Source organism: Panthera onca, chromosome E1 (assembly GCF_046562875.1).
Source record: "Panthera onca isolate mPanOnc1 chromosome E1, mPanOnc1 haplotype 2, whole genome shotgun sequence".
NCBI classification, from domain to species: Eukaryota; Metazoa; Chordata; class Mammalia; order Carnivora; family Felidae; genus Panthera; species Panthera onca.
The window spans coordinates 27,329,611-27,354,175 of NC_138352.1; the positions used below are offsets into that span (position 1 = coordinate 27,329,611).

The 24,565-nt window shown below is 46.0% G+C and overlaps 1 protein-coding gene across 2 annotated transcripts in view; it reads right to left on the reverse strand.

Moving 5' to 3' along the window:
- Positions 1 to 20,690, reverse strand: part of PRPSAP2 (phosphoribosyl pyrophosphate synthetase associated protein 2) — a 45,926-nt gene extending 25,236 nt beyond the window's left edge. Inside the window, exons 1-7 of one of the 2 annotated variants that reach the window (XM_060647126.3) lie at positions 20,549 to 20,690; positions 15,632 to 15,727; positions 15,226 to 15,376; positions 13,776 to 13,828; positions 11,316 to 11,382; positions 8,226 to 8,398; positions 5,174 to 5,289 (exon numbers count right to left, since the gene is read on the reverse strand). In XM_060647126.3, coding sequence (XP_060503109.1) covers positions 5,174 to 5,289; positions 8,226 to 8,398; positions 11,316 to 11,382; positions 13,776 to 13,828; positions 15,226 to 15,344 — 528 coding nt within the window. In that variant the 5' untranslated portion in view covers positions 15,345 to 15,376; positions 15,632 to 15,727; positions 20,549 to 20,690. The remainder of the gene's footprint in view (positions 1 to 5,173; positions 5,290 to 8,225; positions 8,399 to 11,315; positions 11,383 to 13,775; positions 13,829 to 15,225; positions 15,377 to 15,631; positions 15,728 to 20,548) is intronic. The other variant, XM_060647127.3, reaches the window with a different exon arrangement.
- Positions 20,691 to 24,565: the final 3,875 nt, after the last annotated feature.

The following is a 24,565-nucleotide window of genomic DNA, read 5'->3' on the forward strand; positions in this document are numbered from 1 at the left end:
TGGGTCTTCAAGCCAAGGGATTTTCCCACAACACTATATATAACAATGCAAAACTTGAAAAAGACCAAATAACAAAAGTGAAACAACAGAAACTAGATCCAAAATTTTCAACATCTAACAGTTCCCAAAGCAAAGAATGAGAAAACAGAAGAGATGAGATACTCAAATAATAGGGGGGGAAAATGCCCAGAGAATGAAAGAGACCCAGGGAGTATTTAGTGACATGAAAGGAAAAAAGATCTACCCCAGACACATCATGCGGAAGTTTCGAAACCACAGCAGAAAAATGAGACACCATGGGGGCAATTCCTGCCTGCCCCCAAAAACACACTGGATGCACACTCACGCTAAAACTCAAGAAAGGGAAAAATTCAAATCATATAGCATTGTTTTGGTCATTAAGCTTGCAAAACTAAGTGCACAGGGAAATAGACACTATCATATGTACTGTTAGTGAAAGTATCAATTAATACAGCCCCTTCGGAGAACTGCAAGTTTCATGATATATTAAAATATTAAATTTTCATGATATTCAAATATTAAATTTTCAGAAAATTGAGATTTTTGCAATATCTACTAAAGCATTAAAAATGTAGATTACTTTTCTATCAAGCAATTCTACTCCCCAACATTTTTCAAAAAAACATGTAAGTAATCAGAAAGGTAAGTACAAGAATTTCCAATGCAGCATTATTTAACAATAAATTTTTAAGTAAAATATTTCATCTAAAAGAGTGAAAAATCGGGGCACCTGGGTGGCTCAGTTAGTTTAGTGTCCAACTTCAGCTCAGGTCATGATCTCATGGTTTGTGGGTTCAAGCCCTGTGTCAGGCTCTGTGCTGACAGCACAGAGCCTGCTTTGGATTCTCTATCTCCATCTCTCTGACCCTCCCCCACCTGCACGCTCTCTCTCTCTCTCAAAAATAAACATTAAAAAAAAAAGAAGATACAACATTCACAGCCCTTTAAAAAAAAAAAAGGGTGAAAAATTAAAACAGTCTATTATCCAATCAAGAGGAGGACGGTTGAAAAAACTGTGGCTCATTTAAACTTGTGCTTTAAACACTTAAACACGTAGCCATTTGATCTTAATTAAACTCAAAGAAAATGATTCAGTTCTCAGTCACACGCCACATGCAATGACCACGGGCGACCATACTAGACAGCGGCTAGAACATTTTCACAATCACAGAAAGTTCTACTGGCCATCACTGATCTAAACTCAGAACTACAATGTAGCAATTATGAATCTTAGCATGGCAAGACCTCCAGACACTAGCGTAGCAATGGAAAGAACAAGTTGCAGAACAAGGCAAACAATATGTTAACTGTTTTTTGTTCTTTGTTTTTTTGCCAAAAAAGCACCCACAAATCAACATCTGTAACTATGTATATAGACAAGGAGGCGAATACGAACAGAGAAGTCTGGGAGGACACAGGGCACAAAGCAAGCTGGCAACAAGGGCCACCCCTGCAGAGGGGCCAAGGACCAGGCTGGTGGCCCAGGGAAGCTGGGGCCTGACCAGTATGGTCAGAATTACTATATACACACATGCATGTCCCTGTCACTGCCACTGTCAACATAAAGTTTCATTTTTCACTTTAGAAGAAAATGACTCTATCAGGCAGAAGGGAAAACATACCCCATATCCAGTTTCCAGCTTCCAAACTCTGTAGTAATTTTCTCCTGAACCACTAAGGGAAAACAACATCAGGGCCACTGTGGAACCACAAAGAATCAAACTGCCCTACACCCTCATACTCCCTTGCTATACACCCCTACCCTGTCCTGATTTCTCATCCCCTGCCATATCTCATTTCTGTAAAGAGAGTGGCTGCATTCAGAGACACTAAGAAGAACACTGGGGTCGGGTGGGAAGTCAGGGGGAGGAGGGATGCAACTCAAGAATCAGAAACAGGATAGCTCCAGGGGCACCTGGATGGCTCAGTCGGTTAAGCGTCCAACTTGGGCTCAGGTCACGATCTCATGGTTTGTGCGTTCAAGCCCCACATCAGGCTCTGTGCTGACAGCTGAGCCTGGAGCCTGCTTTGGGTTCTGTGTCTCCCTCTCTCCCTGCCCCTTCCCCACTCTCACTCTGTCTCTTTCTTTCTCTCTCTCTCTCTCAAAAATAAACATTAAAAAATTAAAAAAAAAAAAAAAAAAAAGAAACAAGATAACTCTAGAAGTTCCTATTTAAAAATTGATGAGATAGGATGGGATCTCTACGTACACCAAAGAAATATACTTGTGGCCCTCCTCTTCATCATTTCCTTAAGAATCCTGGTGCAGACCGATGATCTCTAGAACTATCACCGTAATACCTCGTCATTTTTTAAAAATACGCATTGTGTTTAATCAATACCCAAGCCAATTTCGGTCATATTTTAGTATCTCTCTGATTTGGATGTCCTAAACTCAGTAGTGTCTTACAGCTGCTGTCGGCCCCACAGCAGCTGTGATGTGCTTTTCCAGCCCTTCACACATGTGAAGAAGGCCACGGCATTCATTTCAAACAAGCCACAGGCACTGCTGGTTCTGTACGGGCCGGGTTTGACTGCCATTTAAAACGTCTCCAGCAAGAGTTCCCTATGATTCGGCATTAAAACGAACAGCGACAGTGCATGCAAAAAGACACAGCACGTGGACAGCAGGGTGTAGATTTCACATTCGTGGCTCAAGCAGTCATCGCTGGACGAATGACTGCAAGCGAGTATCTTCCCATAAGGCGATAATGGAATGCTCTGTGGGACCTAACGAAGGAAGGCTGTGCACTGCCAGTGAAGCTGGAAAGGACTGAATCTCAAAGGACACCTAACACGCACCCACAACGCGACTGAAGGAAGGAGAACCTGCCAAACTCCCAGGAGAGAGGCCCAAAGCTTCAAGGCCATGAGCATCCAATTATCGGGACTTTCCTTCCAACTCTGGCAGAAAGGGCTTCAATTCCAGTGACGGCTCAAGACAGAAACATGTGAGCTGTCAGATCGGAAAATGTCAGCATCAGCCTTGCAGAACAGGATCACTGAGGGACACAAAGGCACTGTGTCACACAGCTAATCCACAGTGTTTCCTTCCTTCCTGATGACCTAAATAATGTAAACCTTAGCCGATGGCATCTTCGATTCGGTAAGATATGGTCAACTAAAACAAGCACGCCGTAAAAGGCAAAAAGAACAGAAGTCCTTTTAAACAGTGAGCTCCTGTAGAGTACTTCATTTTTTTTTAAGTTTATTTATTTTGAGAGAGAGAGAGCGAGCATGCATGTGCAATGTGTGAGCAGGGGAGAGGCAGAGAGAGAGAGGGAGAGACAAAATCCCAAGCAGGCTCTGAGCTATCAGCGCAGAACCCAACTTGGGACTAGATCTCCCAAACCGTGAGATCATGACCTGAACCAACATCGAGAGTCAGACCCTTGGGACGCCGCCTGGGTGGCTCAGTCAGTTAAACATCCGACTTGAGTTCAGGTCATGATCTCACAGTTCGTGAGTTCAAGCCCCGCACTGGGCTTGTGCTGACAGCTCAGAGCCTGGAGCCTGCTTCCGAGTCTGTGTCTTCTTCTCTCTCTCTGTCCCTCCCCCACTCGTGTTCTGTCTCTCAAAAACAAATAATCGTAAAAAAAAATTTTTTTTTTTTTTAAAAAGTCACTTAACCGACTGAGCCACCCAGGTGCCCCTAAAGTGGTTAATTTTATGTTATGTGAATTTTACCTCAATGAAAAAAAAAATCTGAACATGTCTGGTTATGTAGACTCCCTAAAGAAAACTACAGGTTACAAACTGAGATATATGTAAAACAAATACTAACCAATGGCTACAATCAAGAATTAAAAAAGGATGCCTGTGGCACAGAAAGAAACACACAAAACCACGGAGGAAACACACAAACAAAAGGCATTAAGCACCTTTTCACAGAAAAGGAAATCTACGAAGAGACGCTCGATTTCTTACATCATCAGAGATATATCCATCGACGTGACAGCAACACACCAGGCCACAGCCATTCAACAGGCAAAAGTTTTAAATTCTGGTAATGTAAGTATTGAAACAAAGTTGGATCCACAGACTACCTGACTCACTGCTGGTCAGAACGGAAAGGTGTAACTGCTTTGGGAAAAATTAAACACAGACCATGCCATCTAGAGATGAATATAGAATCACGATACACTTGCTTGCACACCACAGGAGACACCTACAAGAGTGCTCACAGGACACAATCACAAGAGCAAAAACCTATGAGTAAACTGTGACAAGGCTGCACAGTGACTATTTCTCAACAGTCAAAATGGATGCACCGTGACACATAACATGGATGAGTCTTACTAACGTAACAGCAAGTGAAAACTGCCCCCAAATCACACAATCTGACTCTTTATAAACTTAAAAAAGTGTATTGTTTTTGTCTTTGAATAATACCTGTATGTATGTGTATGTACATATGCGATAAGACCATCTACAAAGGAAGTCAAGAAAACGATGAAGCAAGACTCAGGATAGTGGCTCCCTTGGGCAGGAGGAGGCAGGGGGATGTGACAGAAAAGGACCACATGAGTGGATGTCAGTTATGACGGATCTAGTTTTCTTCCTACGTGGGAGGATCACGGCCGGTGACCACTACAGACAGATGGACAGAGAGACAGGCAGAGCGATGGAAACACAAATGAGGGCCAGGTGCACGCGTGGACCAATGACAACAGTTATTTGACCATGATCACAACTAGTTCAATTCTAGGTACCTGAGGTCCAAAAGAAAACACAATTTAAAGAGCTTCACGAAAGAAACAAACTGCAGATTAAAAATTTGAAAACACAGGGGCACCTGGGTTGGCTCAGTCAGTGAAGCGTCCAACTCTCAATTTTGGCTCTGGTCACGATCTCATGGTTCATGGGATCAAGCCCCGTGTCAGGCTCTGTGCCGACAGTGTCGAGCCTGCTTTGGATTCTCTCTCCCTCTCTCTCTGCCCCTTTCCCACTCACGCTCTCTCTCAAAAATAAATAAACTTTAACAAAAAAAAAAAAAGAATTTTAAAATACACTGAATTACATTTGTAAAGTAAATCGTGCTTTAAGCAGAATACACCAAGTTTTAATCCTTGACAGGTGGCCCAAGGAAATGGAAATGCGTCTTTCCAACCTTAAACAGAATGTTAAAATACAGAAGTATGAGCTAGCCCACCTCTTCTTGAATATACTGCAGTAAAAAGGGAGATGCTCTTAAATTATCAACAGGAATGTTGAAGAAGCCTTGAATTTCTTTCTGGTGCAAATCCATAGTAATAAGATGAGTTAGACCTTTGGAAACAAAGACACAAACATATGAAGAGCTAAATAACCAGCTGTACTGCATGAAATAAGCATATATAAATACTATATATAATAGCATTTAAAAAACTGCTCTCTAATTAAAAAGACTCAGAGTCTCTCTCTCTCAGGTTTTTTAATTCAATGACACTGTGAGAGAACAGAAAACATATAGTGGTCCCTGACCCCTGTCCCTAACACAGAGCTCCTAAAACCCTGGTACATTCCTAAGAGAAAAGAGCGCTAGGAGCACCTTCTGTTCTAATGAGGTGACTTTTGGTTTTTTTTCAATTTTTTTTTAATGTTTATTTATTTTTGAGAGAGAGAGACAGAGAGAGACAGAGTATGAGTGGGTGAGGGGCAGAGAGGGAGGGAGACACAGAATCCAAAGCAGGCTCCATCCAGGCTCTGAGCTGTCGGCACAGGGCCCAATGCGGGGCTCGAACCCACAAACCATTGAGATCATGACCTGAGCTGAAGTCTCCCTACTGAGCTACTCAGGTGCCCCCTAATGAGGTGACTCTTGGTGGGCTCTTGGAGCTTGGAATTTTCAGCCTTCACCCCATCCCCACCTCCATTCTCCAGAGGCAGGGGAAGGGGCCGGAAATGGAGCAGGCACGAGGAAGCAGAGGTTTCGGGCAGCTGCCAGGTAGGTGAACAGGTGGAGGTGCTGGCAGAGGTCATGGGCTCCGCAGCCCTCCCCACATGTGGGGCCTCGCATCCCCTCCAGCAGGACAATCGCCCGTATTCTTTATCTTACGCTTTTCCAATCAAGTGGCAAACAGTAAGTGGGCAGTTTTCCCGAGTTCTGTAAGTTGCTCCCGCAAATAATCAAATCTGAGGATGGGTCCTGGGAGCTTCTGATTCACAGCAGATTGGTCAGAAGCACAGGTGTCTACCTCCAGGTAGACAGTGTCAGAATTTAGTTAGATTGTAGGATACCCAGAGGCGTCTGGGTGGCACAGTCAGTTAAGCATCTGACTTCGGCTCAGGTCATGATCTCATGGTTTGTGAGTTCCAACCCCACACTGGGCTCTCTGCTGTCAGCACGGAGTCTGCTTCAGATCCTCTGTCCCCCTCTCTTTCTGCCCCTCCCCCTCTCTCTCTCTCTCTCTCTCTCTCTCTCTCTCTCTTTCTCAAAAGTAATAAACATTAAAAACAAAAAACAAAAACCGTAGGATACCCAGCTGATGTCATGGAGAATTGCTAAGTGTAGGGAAAAAGCTCTACACATCTGGTGACCAAAAGTGACATCTTCTGCGTGAGTAGTACAAGAGATACACAGGAGGGGAACTGGCTTTTTCCCCACTTAGAAGGGAAAGACTGGGTGGTTTTCTTACACAGAGATACATGATTTTCACATCAATTTATAGTCTTAAAACAGCAAAGGTAATAGTAATGAAGAAAGGTCTCTTATAATTGTATTAGAGCAAGTTACATCTCCTTGAAGTTTCCTTAATAGGTACAGCAAAGCCATATTAAGACAAATATTGTCTTAAAATCTTAAGACAAACTGCACAGGCCTGTAACTAGAAGAAATGAAGAAACTTCACCTCCACTGGCTCTTCAAAATGATCATCATACTTGAAATGATCATCAGAAAAGTATAAGGAGGGGCACCTGGGTGGCTCAGTGAGTTAAGCGTCCGACTTCAGCTCAGGTCATGGTATCACGGTTTGTGAGTTCAAGCCCCGCGTCACGCTCTGTGCTGACAGCTCAGAGCCTGGAGCCTGCTTTCGATTCTGTGTCTCCCTCTCTCTGCCCCTCCCCTGCTTGCGCTCTCAAAAATTAACAAACATTTAAAAAATTAAAAAAAAAAAAAGAAAGAAAGAAAATAAAAGTAGAAGGAAAATCTAATTGGAAAAGTTTTAAAAGCCAAACTTGACCCAAAAACCAGGAAAGTCAACCTGGTGGCCCATCCAGGATCAAGGCCAGAAGAGAAGACAAGCATCTTTTCGCAAGGCTCAGTGAGCCAGCCTGCTCCCTTCAGCCAGCTTTGAAAACTCTGAAAACTGACTTTTCAATAGGTTGTAACACTGACGTTGCTGGGGTTCAAGTTTCACCAAGTTATGGTGTGTTTTGTTTGTTTCTTTGCCTTCTCTGGAATGCTACAGTAGAAAATTTATTCCACAGTAAGTGACTGTGTTCAAACGCAGTGATGTGGGAATATTTTAATCCTTCCCTCTCTGTGCCAATGCTCCAGGATATGTGGCTTCTACAATCATACACACGCATGCACGTGCCCACACAGGCATGTGCACAACTCTGAAGGTTATTCAGAAACAAGGGGGAGACAATTAGGCTACCTGAAAAGGCGCAACACAAATTACCACATATGGTTTGCAAAATATGCCAATCTGTGCTGCGAAGAGGCTAAAGGAAGTTGTTGCTGTTAAAATGCTCGGTTCCAAATGCCTTTTCCCCTTCAAAAATGACTTAAATGTGAGTGTAATTTGTTGCTTCAGTGTCATTTTTTAAACAAAGAAATTAGGAAAAAATAAGTCATTCTCCTTAATTCTGTGTTTCAGGGAGTTGGGAACAGGAGAGAATTATCTGCACTGCTTTCTCGTTATACATAAGCTGTCTTTAAAAACGGTCTTCCTGGGGCGCTGGGTGGCTCAGTCAGTTAAGCATCTGACTTCAGCTCAGCTCGTGATCTCATGGTTCATGGGCTCAGGCCCCGCATGGGGCTCTGTACTGACAGCTAGAGCTTGGAGCCTACTTCAGATTCTGCGTCTCCCTCTCCCTCTGCCCCTCCCCAACTTGTACTTGGTCTCTCTCAAAAATAAATAAAACACATTAAAAAACAAGAAAAAGTCTTTCACTCTGTTTAGCATTCGCATTTAGTTAAAACAAGGCTTTACAATTTCTAAGGTAAAAATAAACTTCCCGGGTCCCGCTAAGCATCAAATATCTGCCATTCTTACCCGCTTTGCACATCATCGAAGCCAGCAGTTTAGAAACAATGGAGCCTCTTTTTCTCATCTTGCACTGTTTGCTGTAAGGAAAGTAGGGAATCACGCCGATGATGCTTTTGGCACAGGAGGTCTTACACGCGTACACCATAATCAGGAGTTCCATGATGGTGGTGTTTACATCCCTGTGTTCCGAGAGAGAGAGGAGGGAGGGAGGGAGGGGGAGGGGGAGGGGGAGGGGGAGAGAGTGTCCCAGCAAGGAACGTGAGATGCCTGTTCCAACAAGATGTCAGCAGTGTGCTACTCCTGTCTCTACCAAGTCTCAAGGCTCGAGACGCAGAAGAGGAACCAACATGTCCCACATTCCCTCCCAGCCCATGACACTACTTCCTTTCTTCCTAAAAATAGCAGTCAGAAGAGCGAGCTTCCATGGGCTCCCACCGACACACGTATCTGCACCTACAGGTCTGCCCGCCCTCCGCCCTCAGTCAGAGACACACTTTCCACACCGAAGTTACTCTGAAATGAGCCCTCCAGATGGCCCACTAACCACCCCTACTCCACAGGACTCCAGTGATCCTCCCTCTCTTGCCTCCATCATCAGTCTGGTATGCCCCCCCCCGACCAGACTGTACCCATCGGACTATAAACATTCTGCTGTCACATTAAAAACAACTAGTGGGGCGCCTGAGTGGCTCAGTCGGGTAAGCATCCGACTTCGGCTCAGGTGATGATCTCACGATTCGTGGGTTCGAGCCCCGCGTCGGGCTCTGTGCTGACAGCTCAGAGCCTGGAGCCTGCTTCGGATTCTGTGTCTCCCTCTCTCTCTGCCCCTCCCCCACTCACGCGCTGTCTCCCTCTATCTCAAAAATAAACATTAAAAAAAAAATTTAAAAAAAACAACTAGTGGCCATTTTTCCCACTGCCCCCGAACTTCTTTGCTCCCCTGTGTATATGTCTCAAGGGAGCTGTCTACACTGCTATCATCAGCTCATCTCCACTCACTCTCTCCCAACACGTTCCAATCCAGGTCATCAACGACCTCCACGCAGCTAGATCCAAGGTCATTTCTCCTCCTCCTCTCACCTCAACTCCCCGGGCTGCTCACCCTGCTTGACCCACTTGGCTTCTAGGACTTCCTCCTGTGCTGCCCCACTTGGCTTCCTGTGCCGGTTCTCCTGTCCCCACCTTCCTGCCTAATGCCCATTCATTTGCCCTCTCCTGTGACCTCGCCTCATCCGCTGGGCTCCTCATCGAGTTTCATGGCTTTCTAGATGCCGGGCACTCAAGGTCACACTCCCCCCCCCCCCCCCAAAGTGAAAGAGTAGGAGGAGAGGACCCGACAGGGAGTACAGAGTTACACCAAGGGTCCCGAATCATGCGTGCGGGAGCACTTGTCTCCTGTGAACTGCTGACAGGCTGGCCAGCGCTAACCTCTGATCATGAACTTGTCTGAGTGACTGCAGAAGTTGAGCTACTGGACAGCATTGCCTCCATTTAAAATTTTTCTAATACTTTAGTGCCCACCATTAGCCTGTACTAAAATGAAACAGAAGATGTACTGATGACCTCAGATCTCAACGTTAACTATCTGGCAAAGACCACAACGGCCAGGCTTCCGGCAACCTGGCAAGACTAAGAACCGCAGAGCTCGCACAAGCCTACGGCGCGGCTCGGAACGATGCAGGATGAGACGAGCAGGTGGGTTTCACTACAGGAAGAAGAAACTAAAAAAAGGCGGGGGGCAAAATGATAAGTGTTGAAATAAACCAAAACACAGGAAAGGAATGCAAGGACCTGGAAACGGGAAGGACTACACGAGCCCCCCTCTGAAGCCCTGAATTCTAAGTCCGATTTGGCTTTCCATGCCCACTTCTCCCGTGTGACGCAAACACTTCCGTGCACTTCTCCAAAATGGAGTCACACGTGTCTCTGAGGAGGTAACAGCACCCAGACACGCAGGAGCCAGAAGCGACGGAAGTCGTCCTGTGCTCTGCGCTTTCCCCACCCCGATGCCGGAAGGTGAAGGGCAAGGGGTGCCCACAACGGAGTTCTCCACCAGCACCCTGGCCCTTCAGCATGCCAGGCGGAGAGGCCACAAGAACTCAGTGCCCCCAGCCCCGCCCAGGTCTGCCGAGGACGCTACGTGGCAGAGGGATCGAAACAAGCGGCCCCCGCCCTTCTCCACGGCACACATGCTCCCAGGAAGGCATGGGACGCGACGACAGGTCCCCGTCAACTGTTCTTCCCAGAGGAGCCAGGGGACTACGAGACTTCATCCCGATGAACCAAGGACCAGGATAGATGTTCAACATTCGGTGGAAGTATGTGTGTTGCGAGGCTAAATTCTCCCGAGACCAGGCTTTCTTTGGTATTTTTTACACATATAAACACAAATCTAACATGCAGCAAAATTTAGCATCTCTAAGCTCAAAAAATGGTACACGCTATATAAACTGATTTTCAGACATTATTAAAAGCCACTTTGAGGTGAAGAACTTTCATACACAGAGGCATTCGGAGGCGTCCGTGGACAGTGCGGCATTTGATAAAACAACGGTGCAGAGAACCTCGCCGCACAGACTCCTCCACACCCACCTTACACATCTGTGGCCTCGACAACTTTCCAAACACACACATACGTATGTCAAACGTCACACACCACACAGGAATACATCCTTCAATACATTATTTTACCTTCTCAGCTCATTTAATCTACATGATAATAAGTGGTGATTTTTCAATGACCTGCAGTCAAAGCTTTAAGAAGCCCAAGTAAGTAAACCCCTCTCCCCCTGCCTTTTTTGGGGGAACCAGAAGAGCTTCCCTGCAAGTTGTATAAGATTCCGGCTACTGAGAGGCAACGTCATAGGTCCTATTCTCGTTAAGAGCCTCTGCTCCAGTACCTGGCTACTTTCACCCTTCGAGAACCCTGAAAGAACACCTAAAAGTCAGCAGTTATGTCAGAAAAATTAGCAAAATAAAACATACCAATTTTAAAATGGTCATAATTCTTCCTGTCTAGTCAGCTCTTATGATTCCAAGCACTCTTGCCCAGAAAGAAACCCAGAGAGACCCCGTGTCTGTTGGCTAAGGACTCACTTTGAGACAGTCTGGATGATGAAAACATCCTTTCCCCTCACGGATTCTTGAATCTGTACTCTTGTTTCTGGCGGGAAAAGGAAAAAAAGAGGCGGTGGTGAAGACGGCACATAATTTAAATTTTTGAAAATGCACAAAAAAATCTTCCTCATCCCCAGTGTCACAAAATGTGGAGAACGGAACTGTTAAAAACATTCACAAGGCTTTTGGTGCTGTAAATGATAGTGAACACACTGGCATCAATCACCCTTTTTAAACATGTCAACGTTACAGTTCGTGCTACTGAGAGAATTCCATTTCCCACTTGGACCAAGTAATCTACCCTTCTTACTTCCATACAGGCAGGGAGCACTGAGCCACGCTGAGCAGGGTATCTCTATGGGAAACTACATACTCCTTCATAAAAGCAGCAACAATTAACTTATTTGGCAACAAGTGTTACAAAAACATTATAAGAATAAAGACAAAGAAGGTTTAACATCCCTACTCTCAAAAAATCTTGTGAATGGCCACAAGGAAACAATTAAACAAATGAAGAATGGGGCATTCTTCAAAGTATCACACGAAGAAAAGAAATGTCCTAGATGAGAAGAAACTAAAGAGATACAGAAAACACATCCCTCGAGGGGCGCCTGGGTGACTCAGTCGGTTGAGCATCCGACTTTGAGCTCAGGTCATGATCTCACGTGAGTTCTCTCATGAGTTCTCGCCCCACATCCGGCTGGCTGCTGTCAGCATGGAGCCCACTGTGGGTCCTTTGTCCCCTTCTCTCTGCTCCTCCCTGCTCATGTGCTCTCTCTCTCTCTCTCTCAAAAATAACATTAAAAAAAAAAAAAAAAACAAAAACAGAAAAACAACAGTGAAAAAGAAAACACATTGCTTGAGCCAAAAATCCTGGTTTGGAAAAAAAAAAGAACCGAATAGCCATAAAAGGCTCTCCAGGACAACAAGGGAAATCTGAATATTGGCGAGATATTACATAATTAGAGAATGGTCACTTATTTCTTTAAACCAGACAACGTATTCATGCAGAACAAAGCCCTTTTCCTCGGGAGGGGCACAGCCAAGCATTCAGAGCTTAAGTGACCTGATGCCTGCAACTTACTTTCAAAAGGTTGCACGCATTCATATTCATGTCGCAAAATGTAAGCTGTTGAGTCCACGGCAGACATACACGTGGGATATTCACAGCTCTAGTCTCTTATCTTTTTTACAGGTCCAAACATTTTTGTTAAAAATGTTGGGAAAAAACAGAACGTGTGTTTACAAAGGAATATACGGTATACCAAGGAAAGAAAATGAACTTTAGGGTCGGGGAGAGCTGGGTTTGAATCCTGACTCTGTCACTTCGGGGACTTGGGGACTTTGTACCTAACATCACCCCTGAACACAGGGCTTCAGTCCCTGGTAACAGCGAGGAATCCACAAACATCAGTTCCAGCCTTCCTTCCCGATAGACACCAAGTATTCTCCCCACCCTCAGGCAGGAACCCAGAGGGCAGACGAACTTTCCTCCTGGGACGAGACTCCCACCACCAGCTCTCCCTAACCCTCCCTTCCAGGCTACACAAAGGGCATCACGCAATCTGCTTTAGCAGCAGACCCTTCTCCAAACTCTCCCTGCGTATTTTCTTCAATTACACATTTTTCCTACTGAAGCCACATGGGGGATCTTGGGAGGCAGGAAAAAGGTGGCAGTGATGGCAGAAATAAATAGGGGGGAAACAAATTTGTGCCTTTTCATCAAAGCGTCTTGTAAGTTCTCCCAATATTTAGGTAACTGCCAAAATCCTACAGTGGAAAAGGACAGGGAACCAGGGTTTCCCGAGCACCTACTACGCACCAAGAAGTGCGAAGGCACACAAATTATCCCATTAAATCCTCAAAGCAGCACAAATCATTCGCAGTTTAGAAAAATTAAATAACTCGCCAAGGATAAGTCATCTGACCCTCGGGTCCTGGTAAGCTGTCCATCATGCCTGCTAGGATAATTTCAAATATCCACCATTTCTACAGAAATTACAAAGAGTAAGTAACACGTGAACAAGTGCACAATGTGGGGTGTTTATGTAATGACGGAAATCAATTAACAAAAGCATTTCCTAACGGCAATTTATGGGGAATAAAGAATGGCAACCAGTTAACACCGTGGCCACACAGGGCTTTCTCATCCCACCTAAGGGGACACAAATTCACACAACTGCTGAGCTAGATTTCCATTCAGTGGGCCAGCTGCGTGCATGTCTGCAGTCTTTACTGAATGAGGTCTGAGAACTGGAGTTCAAGCCCCCAGATGGTCTACGTCCAGTTGTATTCGCCCCCTTGCCCGCTGGACTTCCCGCAGGCGGAAATAACTGGCCGCTGGGTCCAACTATTTTAAGAGCAGAGGATGAAGGACAGAGCCAGAACGTCACATTCCACAAAAAGATCAACATCACACGCATGTCTGAGATAGCTCACCTCTGTTAGGTTCCTGGTAAACCTGCACTTTGCCCATCTCCACCCCCAGCCGCCTAGGGAAGAGAAAAGGGGGAAAAAGCTGAAAAGGTAATAGAAATAAAATCGACTCAACATCTTTACTATTTAAGGATGATTCATAAATTGATTAAAAATGAGACAAAGCGAAATAAAACAGAGGCACTCTTACTATAAAATTGAAAGTGGATACGATACTGTCTGTCGCTCCGTTACCTAACCCCCACCCCACGCCTCCCCAAGAAGGCCTCTGGAGGCCAGCTTAGCCTGATCGAGCCTGTCCCTGGGCTACACCAACCCCTCCTGCCTTTGAACCTTCTGTTCCCTCTGCCTGGAGGGTTTCCCAATTCACATACCATCCCCTGGGCTTAAAAGGCACCTGAGCTAAAACAGAACAACCTGCACAAACCTTTCCCTTCATCCCGTTTTCTTCACACCATCGCCACCTGAAATTCTCTTGTTTGTTTTGTTGACTTTCTTCTTGTCTGGCTCCCCTACTACATAGAAGGATCCTGACTATTCAGTTCACTGTTAATCCCCAATATCTAGATCAAGGTCTAATACATAGTAGGGGGTTCAAACTTTATTTAATAAATAACTAAAACTAGACTGAACTACAATCTATGTAAACTATGTTCATACAGAATACACTTCATTGCTCTTCATACGCAAGTAATTCTCCACGTATGCGGCACCTAACACAATCCCTGGCACTTATAAAGACTCGATAAATGTCTGCCGAACGAACGTGTAGGGAGTTACGACAGTTCACAAAAAAAGTTAGCCCTTAATATACAGACAATACACAGACCAGCTACAAAACATCTGTTCTCAAGTTTAACAATCAGTTGCTATTCCGATAGTCAAATTTAAAACATGACATAATGAGGGCGCCTGTGACTGGAAGAAATGAAGAACCTTCACCTCCATTGGCTCCTCGAAATGATCATCATACTTGAAGTGATCATCAGAAAAGTATAAGGAGGGGAGCCTGGGGGGCTCAGTCAGCTAAGCATCTGACTTCAGCTCAGGTCATGACCTCACGGGTTGTGAGTTCGAGGCCGCATCAGGCTCTGTGCTGACAGCTCAGACCCTGGAGCCTGCTTCAGATTGTGTCTGCCTCTGCCTCTCTCTCTCTCAAAAATAAACATAAAAAAATTTTTCGGGGCGCCTGGGTGGCTTGGTCAGTTAAGCGTCCGACTTCAGCTCAGGTCATGATCTCACAGCCCATGAGTTCGAGCCCCGCGTCGGGCTCTCTGCTGACCGCTCAGAGCCTGGAGCCTGTTTCAGATTCTGTGTCTCCCTCTCTCTCTGCCCCTCCCCTGTTCATGCTCTGTCTCTCTCTGTCTCAAAAATAAATTAAAAAATTAAAAAAAAATTTTTTTCTTACAACATGACATACTGAATATGGATTTTAATGGCACGAAGTACTCACTCAGCAATTTTCTTTGAAAGCTCCATACACGAGGAGTTAGAATTTGCTGAAAACAACACCAGACCTCCTTTCGTTATGTTCATCTTGGTTTCTAATTCAGGTGGCGCCACACAAAACATCAAAACCTTCTTGGTTTTCCAATTCTCAGAGCCTAGGAGGATTAAAAGTATATTAAGAACCGCCACAGAATATGAAATTCACCTGAATGAACTTTTTTTTTTTTTTTACTAGCAAATGACTTAAGCTGAAGGAAATTAGTTTTCGCCATGATGGAGTCTTTTATATTAAATATATGTATGGACAAATAAAAAGTTCATTTGGATTTCAGGGTTCCGGATTTATGGAAAAATGTTACTGCATGATTTAATTAGTTTTCATGACCACTGGGAACAAATGATAAACTTACAAGAAAGGCGGAGCTGAAGAGCTCAGTGTTTTACTGTTTGCTGCTTAAAGTCAATTATGGACAACCTCCTTTTATTCTCTGACAACAAAATTCCTCCTGGATTAACACACAGAAAAATGGCAGAGCCATTAGCAAGGACATGGACTGATCGATCCTTCAATGACGAATAAATAGCCCATCTGTGCCCAGCTTTTCCTATAATAACTATTTACCCCCAAACCTCCCCCTTGGCTGCCAGCTGCCTCTCTGATGCCCTGAGTCATGTCTAAGCTGGACCTTGGCATCTAAGTTTTTCTGAACTGGAACACAAGGCTGAGACCAAATAATAACCCCAAAGGGAAGGAAAGCAACCACCCGACTGACAGGCAGCAGGGCACAAACAGAAAAACCCCCGGCCCGAGAGTCATCAGAGCCGAGGTGGTAATCCCACAGGCCGTTCATGTGCTCCTCCACTCTCTGGGCTGAGTCCTTATCACCCAAGGAAGGTGCAGGACTAGATGCCGTAGCAATAACCTAGCAGGCCACAGGGCGGGGGACCTGCCCGGAGAGCCCACTGCATTTCCTCGGTTGATGGCTCCAGGAAGATTACAAAGGGACTGAAGCCAAGCGGATCTTTCTTGTTACTCTTAAATTTTAATTACACTGGTACACACACACATTCTCCTTGTGAGGAACTGAAACTTGATGTTTAGGCTAACGTCACTAGCACCAATCCCAGGCTCCTTCCCACCCACGTCCCCAGGAACGGACAGTTCTTATCAGTTTGGTACGGCCACCACCTGACCTGTACCCATTCACATGCGACCCCCACCCCATAAAAAAATATGTACAAAAATACCTTTCTAATGTAAAAAAAATCATTGTGCAAATTTATCTATAATCTTTTTTGTTAAACGATGTATTTTGACAACCCGGGGGTTGTATATTTACAAAATATACTTTTGAACTGCTTCGCGTACTCCATGGTGTGGAGATGGCACATGTAGCGGGTCACCATCCTAAACAGGGCTCCTAGCGCACGTGTGCGTGTCTCTGCTGTAATTGCAAGAACCACTGGGTCCTTGGGGCAGGGCAATTTATAGGTATGGACGCACCAGCAGGCTACGAGAGCACATTTCCCCAGGGTGCCTCTTATGGGGCATCCCGTGATGGGAAAAATGGAGCACTACAATGAAAACTGACCTACAGTGTATGAATTCCAAACACAAACACATGCACAAATGACCAAAGCCCTAAGGAGACCAACGAGGATACCTATAATGGAAAGTGGCTCGGGAGCAGGGATCAGCCAACTACAGCCCACGGGCCAAACCAGATCCCTCCAAATGCTCGTTCTGTACATAAAATCGTATTGGAACACAGCCATGCTCACTGCCTACAAACTGTCTATGAATACAATGATAGAGTTGAGTACAGGCCATACAACTGAAAACACTGATCATCTGGGCCTCCACAGAAAGTCTGCTGACACCTGCTTTAGGGCAGTGTGGGCCAGAGTGGCTGGTACAGATGAAAAAAAGAATGTATTTAGTCATCAATACTCAAAGTTGGAAGAGATCTTAAGTATCTTCCAACACCATCTCTCAACCAATGCTATGTCTGTCTTTAGGAACAGATAGCACAGGTCTGGAGACGGAAACAATAAAAACTCATTCTCCTGTAGTTATAAATACAGGCTTTGGAGTCAAATTCACGATTGCATCTGGGCTCGACTCACTGCGAGGTTCTGTATGAATGAGTCTCTCTTAGCCTTAGGGTAAAGTGACCTTACAGGGTTGCTGTAAAATTAATTTCTGTACAGCACTTAACACAGTGTGCCACACAGAGGATCTGCTTGGTAAATGGAAGCTAGCTACATTGGTATCCACTTTCAAGGTTTTGGTTTTCTACTGAACAAGTGCGGTTACATGCATATGTTGGCCATCTTGTTACATTCCCCAAACCTCAAATAAGAAGCTTCTTAAGGTACCAGTGTTCTTGAGAGGACATGGAACACTCAGAACGAAAGCATCTGAGGGTAGAAAGAGCTCTGAGAGATAACCAGGCCCATCTACAGGACTCCCGCCAAGGAGCCACTCCAGGTGCCTGAACAGCTCGAGCCCAAAGCCCATATCCTAGGGGCCCATCATTCCAAATTCTTCCTTAGAACACGCTAAACTTCCTCTCCCTGCCCTCAACACCTCCTGGTCTTTGTCCTTTCCTTGATTCTTTACAGGAAACATCAAATTCCTTTTCCACTGGGCAGTGCTCAACCTATCTCAAGATGGCTCTCTTGCCTCTGTGCCTTCTCTTCCCCAGGATACTTCTTGCAGCCTTTCGTTATTGGTCACAGTTTGAATGCCCTTCACCACTGACTGTGGTCTCTTAAGTCCTAAGTCTTCCAACATCAGGTTTCTATAACCAAAACCCACCACCATCAAAATGGCACAGGTAGGAGCATCCATTTGGAAATGGTTATCGACAGTCATATTCTGCACCTACTCACTGCACAAGATGTTCAAACTTAAGGGCTGTTGCTAGCTTGGGTTCTCCTTTTCCCTACTGGAAATTCAAGTTGTACTCTTTACCAAGCTTCAAAAAAGTGAGTTTTAGAGATTATCCTCAGAAACATAATCACCAGGATGGGGCCTGGCAGAAGGCTCATTACCACAAAGCTTTAGCGTGAAATGGAAAGTGAAGAGAGCACTCCCATTCTCCCTGCTCCGCAACCCTGTAAACTACAGCTGCTTTTACATTTATCCTAAATTTACCCCAGAATGTGTGAGAATTATTTATAACACATATGAAAACACGTCCTTTTCCGAGGCTCTCAGTACCTTTCGAAAAGCAAACCCTACTCCTCTCTGAATGAGACTGGACAATCTATGAAGTCTCCTGAATGAATCCACACTGAAAGACCACTCGCTTTGGATGTTGCCAGCAGTCCTTCCAAAACCACTTTTCTGCATTTCAGATGAGGAAGGCTTGCCTTAAAGTGTGATGCTTTCCCTCCAAAGCATCCGCTGCAAACACCTCCTATCTAAAGACACCGGAGTAAGTGTGAAATCCCGGGCTTGCCTTCCGTGGTTACTAGCGACCCGTTCTTGGGTAGGTGGCTTGGCCCTTCCCTTCCTGACAACAGAGATAGATGTTTGGCAAGATCAGCTTCCCCCACCAGTACCGAAGGTTCAGGACACCAGAGATTTTTTTTTTTTTTTCCCCACCATTATATTCTCTGCTGTATATCCAGTGCCTAGTACCTGGCACGTGGGGGCGCAACAGTGTTTGCCAAAGTAACAAACAGTTGTTGAATAAAGCCTGACCTCACTGAGTCGCAACAATTGACAAATAGTATTCAAAGCAGTCTGCAAACTAAAAAGCATCATAAGATGCAAACAATTATTATTTTTATTGCTGACATACCTCGCTCAAAAACAACTGCTTTTTATATCAGTACCGAAGAGAATTAGGGCAAAACCTAAGCCGAATTAATCTTCCGTGTCTCTGTGACCCCAGGCTCTTTGCCCGTCTCTCCAGCAGCAGGTTTTCTTACAGCTAACGCTGTTTTCTAGGTGCTCTGAATTCTTACGGCAACTCAAGAAAGCAGGTGGACCTGCTTTCTTGTGGACCCATTTTACACATGGGGAAATGAGGCCGGAGATTAAGAAACGTGCTCAAGGCTGTGCGGCTTCTAAGCAGCTGACGACAGCTGAGTTTCAGTCTGACTTGTAGCAGACAGTTGTATGCAACAGCACAGAAAATGATGATACTCCCATGCTGAATTCAGCATCACAGCAGAATCAGACAAACACCCAGAGTTTTTTAAATGTCTAGACAGGCCTTGTTTGAAATACAATTTATACCAGGTGTTGAAGAAAGAACACAACACATAACTTTTAGTATTTCCCCTTTTGGTCATTTGTACCAGGGAAAGAAAAGAACAAGCCATATATGTTCAATGATGGTCACTGCAAGATTTCTTTTTAAGAGCAACACTGGACAGATAAAAAGCATCCATAATGGGGTAATTAAGTAAAATTCGGAAATATATAGTCAACATAATAAAAACGGTAAATACCCAGGACTCTGTACAGTGCTTATGTTAAGTGAATAAGCGCAGAATTTCCTCTCTGCTAATCAAAACTGGGTAATCACGGTATAGACCGGGTCAGGGTAGGAACACGGCCAGGAAGAAGGGTAGGATTTAGCGGAGTTCAATGATGTGGCTGAATTATTTTTATTTGCTCATTTAAATCTTCTAAGCGTAAGAAATCACACTTCTTCATGCTCCAAATCCCCAGTCTGCATTTCCTTATTCTTTATAAAAGCTAAACACCCAAACTGCGCCAATATTAAAATAAAGGGGGGAAAACCCTATCGTCAAGGCAATATGCTGGGGAAAAAACATTTTAAAGTCAAATAGTATCTGAAAATCACATCGAGGTCCTCCCTCAACCTCTGCTGGGTGAGCTCCGGGTGGAAAAAAAAAAAAAAAAAAAACCGGCCAGAGAAGAACAGAAATGGTCCGCGACTAGCAAGGCCAGTCAACTTGGAATCAGGGGCTGTGTCAGACCAGGGGCCGGAGATGGCTGGGTTGGAGGCTCGTTTTCTGAGCCGCCGGTCCCGTAATTAGGGCTCGACTCCCAAAGGCGCCCGGAGCTGGGTCACCCGGGGCCGCGCGCCGGGCCCGAGCCCCGCGGGCCCCGCGAAGGAGAGGAGGGAGGGAGGGAGGGAGGAGGGGGCGGCTGCGGGCGCGAGCCCGGGGTCGCCCCGCCGTATCCCCCCCCCCACCCCCCCCCCGCCCAGCCGCCGCCCCGGGACCACGCGACCCGTCCGCCAGCCGGCGCCGCGGGGCTCCCCGCCCCTTGCACCTGCGCCCCGCACTGCCGGAGCCCGCCGGTCCGCGCCGCCACTCGTCGCTGGCTCCCGCCCGCCTACCTGGCCCCGACCCCAGCCCCGGCCCCGCCGCAGCCTCGGCTGCCGAAGGAAGAAAGCGCCGGCTCTCCAGGCGGCTTCTCTAGGAGCAAAATGGCGACTCCATGCGCAAGAACGGCGTCCACGGCGACTGCGAGGCCTGTGGGCGGGGCAGAGGGCGGGGCCGGGAGCAGGGATTGCGGAGGCACCTGGCTCGCGGGCCGTGGGCGGGGCCCACCCGAGGGGAGGAGCGGGAAGGGGGCGCGGGGGAGGTGCAGGCTAGAGAGGTGGGGCCGTGCTGGCAAGAGGGGCGGGGAGGTGGACGGGGCTGAGCCTCTTTGGACCCCTGGGATGCGGTGGCTGTGAAAGCAAAGGTTTGGAATTACAAATGTCTGGGTTCAAGTCTTTAGTGGCTTGTAACCTTGGGCAAAGTCACTTCACCTCTCTGAGCCTCAATTTCCTCATCCGAAAAATGAAAATGACAGTAGCATCTATCTCATAGGGTTATGAGGATTAAGTGAGATAACACCTGCAGAGCTTTGTAGCTCAATTCCTGCCATGCAGTAAACAATCAGTTGGTATCATTATTTCCTTTGTTGACCTGTCTTCTTTTATATTTTTTATTTTTTTAATTTTAATTTTTGTTGAAGTTTATTTATTTTTGAGAGAGACAGAGACAGCATGCGAGTGGGTTCAGGCAGAGAGAGAGGGAGGCACAGAATCTGAAGCAGGCTGCAGGCTCCCAGCTGTCAGCACAGAGCCCGACGTGGGGCTCGAACTCATGAGCTGTGAGATCATGACCTGAGCTGAAGTCAGACGCTCAACCGACTGAGCCACCCAGCGCCCCTCTTTTATATTTTTTAAATGTTTTGGGGCGCCTGGGTGGCTCAGTCGGTTAAGCGTCTGACTTCGGCTCAGGTCACGATCTCACGGTCCATGAGTTCGAGCCCCGCGTCGGGCTCTGGGCTGATGGCTCAGAGCCTGGAGCCTGCTTCCGATTCTGTGTCTCCCTCTCTCTCTGACCCTCCCCCGTTCATGCTCTGTCTCTGTCTCAAAAATAAATAAACGTTAAAAAAATTTTTTTTTTTAAAAATAAATAAATGTTTGTTTTTATTTTGGAGAGAGAGAGACAGACAGAGGATCCGAAGCAGGCTCCTCGCTGACAGCAGAGAACCCGATGCAGGGCTCGTGAGATCATGACCTGAGCCAAAGTCAGTCACTTAACTGACTGAGCCACCCAGGCACCCCAACCTTTCTTCTTTTATTTTGTAAAGGAATTGGTGCTTTTGGTATCCATTGCCTGAATTCTTTATAATCTAAATATAACCATGTTTATATGGTTTATTTTAATTTTAAATATAATAATAGCAAATGCAGAGGCATCCGGTTGCTTCAGTCATGAAGTTCTGACTCTTGATCTCAGCTCAGGTCTTGATCTCAGCGTCCTGAATTCAAGCCCTGCATTGGGCTCTGCGCTGGGTATGAAGCCTACCTAAACAAACAAACAAACAAACAAACAAAGCAAATACATATGTAGCACTTACCCTGTATCAAAACAAGCCCTCTTAAGTCCTTACCATATACTAACCATAATGTATTTAGTCCTCACAAGGGCATGAAGTAGACATTATTGTCTTCTCCATTTTAATACCTATGGGAACTGAAACACCCACACTGAATGACTTGACAAATGACTAAGTGGAGGAGAATTGCAATCCAGGAGGCCTGGCACCAAACTCTGCATTATGCTGATCCCTATACCACATTGCATCTCCAAGTCTGCTTTGGATTTTTCACAAGCGTGAGGCATGGAATCATTCATTAAAGGTTGGGCAGCTAGCCAGAAGCAGCCAGCCTCTTATTTTACAATTGGGGAATACAAGCATCGCGATTTATGAGTTATAAATTGTGTGATCCTTCATGAAATGGCGTTAAGACATTTCCTTTGCCCGACAACTTTACAGGGACATACTTCTTGCAAAGGGCGCGACCCGTGAGCCCACTGATACATTCGCGGGACAAAACCGAATCCTCGTCCAGCAGCCCATCGTTGGGTTTTCTTCACTTCTCTTGCGCTGCAATCTAGCCTTGCCCAACCTCACCTGCCTCCTTCGACCAGCCGCACGGGATCCACCTTTCAGGTCACATGTTGCGGTACGAATGGATCGGACCAATCGGGACAGCTCATCCCTCTCAGCTCACTGATTCGCTCCAAGGATAGGCCGCTGAGCCAATGGGGGAGCCCAAGAGACACAAGCCAGAGCCGCGTGGGTAACTGTGGCGGGTGGCTCGCTCTCTTGCTCTGCTTGTCAGGATACCTAGAGGGGAACCACCGGGAAAAAATGCTGATAGAGGAACAGATGGGCCCAGTCGAATTTAGGCTGAGCCTGAAGTCTGGAGTTCCCTGGATTTTCATTTATGGGAGCCAGTAAGTTTCTCCCCTCCACCCTCTTAAGCCAGCGTGAATTGGGTTTCTATCATTCTCAGGGGCCTGCGTGTTCTCCCCCTGCTTCTGTATTGTTTTTTCTCACCAGCCTGGTCCTCCCTCTCCGCGCTATAGGGTCCTTGCACGTGCTGTTTCTGCCTCCCAGAAGGCACCTCTTCCTGCAGTCCTCTCCCCCTGCATCTCAACACGACTGTCATTTAAAAGCCTTCCCCAAACGGTCCCCTCCCCAACCAAAAAACCTATTTCGTGTACTTTTCCTTCACCAAGCCTATCATGATTGCCCATTATTGCTAATCATGCATTTACTTGGATGATTATTTCATAAATATCCCTATCCTAGGCCCCAGAGGCTGTAAGCCCCATGCGGGCAGGCCGTTTGTGTCTTCTGCTGACCAGTATTTCCCAGTACCCAGAACAGTGTCGAACACAAGTATGGTGCTCAAGAAATGTCTCTAAAATGGGTGACCTGAGACTTAGCCCCTTGGTAGAAAGGAGTTGGGCAATGGTACAGAATTATATAGTATTTGCACAACACAAAGAGAATGTTCTGGAAACTTTACAGATCAGCTTTCCTGAGCCAAGTATGGGCTGCTCCCGCATAGCATTGCTTCCAGTGAAATGGCTAGTTTCTCTTCAGTTCCCCCCACTGCAGGCACTTAGTTTCTAGTTTCCCTTGCCCTGCTATATCAGAAAACACTTGTCCATCTGCCTCCCATTCTCCAAAGACTCTTTTGAAAGCCCTGGGAGCTGATGTCTCATCTCCCATTCTCATTATCCTTGGGGTTTAGGCCATGGGAGTCAGCTGTGGTGGGCATCCGGCCCAGATGACCTACCAGTGACTGCAGCCCCAGTCACCACCTGACTGCAGTTGTACGAGAGACCCTCGAGCGAGAATCACCCAGCTGAGCCCAATCAATCCACACACCATTGAACGATAACAATCAACTTTTGTATTAAGTCACTGAGTTTGGAGATGTCTTGTTACACAGCTACGGGTAATGAGAGAGAAAGGAGCAGAGCCAGGATTTGAGGACCGTAGTTGGGCTCCTGGTGGTTCAGTTGGTTAAGTCCCGGACTTCAGCTCAGGTCATGATCTCACAGTTTGTGGGTTCAAGCCCCGCATCGGGCTCTGTGCTGACAGCTCGGAGCCTGCTTCAGATTCTGTGTCTCCCTCTCATGCGTGTGCTCTCACTCTCTCTCAAAAATAAGCATTAAAAAAAAAAAAATGTAACGGCCATGGTCATTTCCACCCTAATGCAGTTTTGGGCTAGTGTATTGCTAAGCCTTGATAATCCCTTGCACAGTTGGAGGTTTACTGAGTCTGTATGTATTACAGAAGTGATCAGCTTGCCTGCATCACATTGTTGACCACATTCAAGGGCTGAACTGTTGCATGTAAAATATGAATCAAGACACCCACACCTAAACCATTCCCTCTCAAACTTTTTTTTTTTTAATGAAACTCTTTTGTAAAGGGAGAGGAAACTTGCTATCGTTTTGGAGAAGTTTTTCAGCAGAGTGGTATAGCAGAAAATACAGGCGTCTCCAAATACATGTTGAAATGAGAACTCAGGGACTTGACCATCAGTCACTAA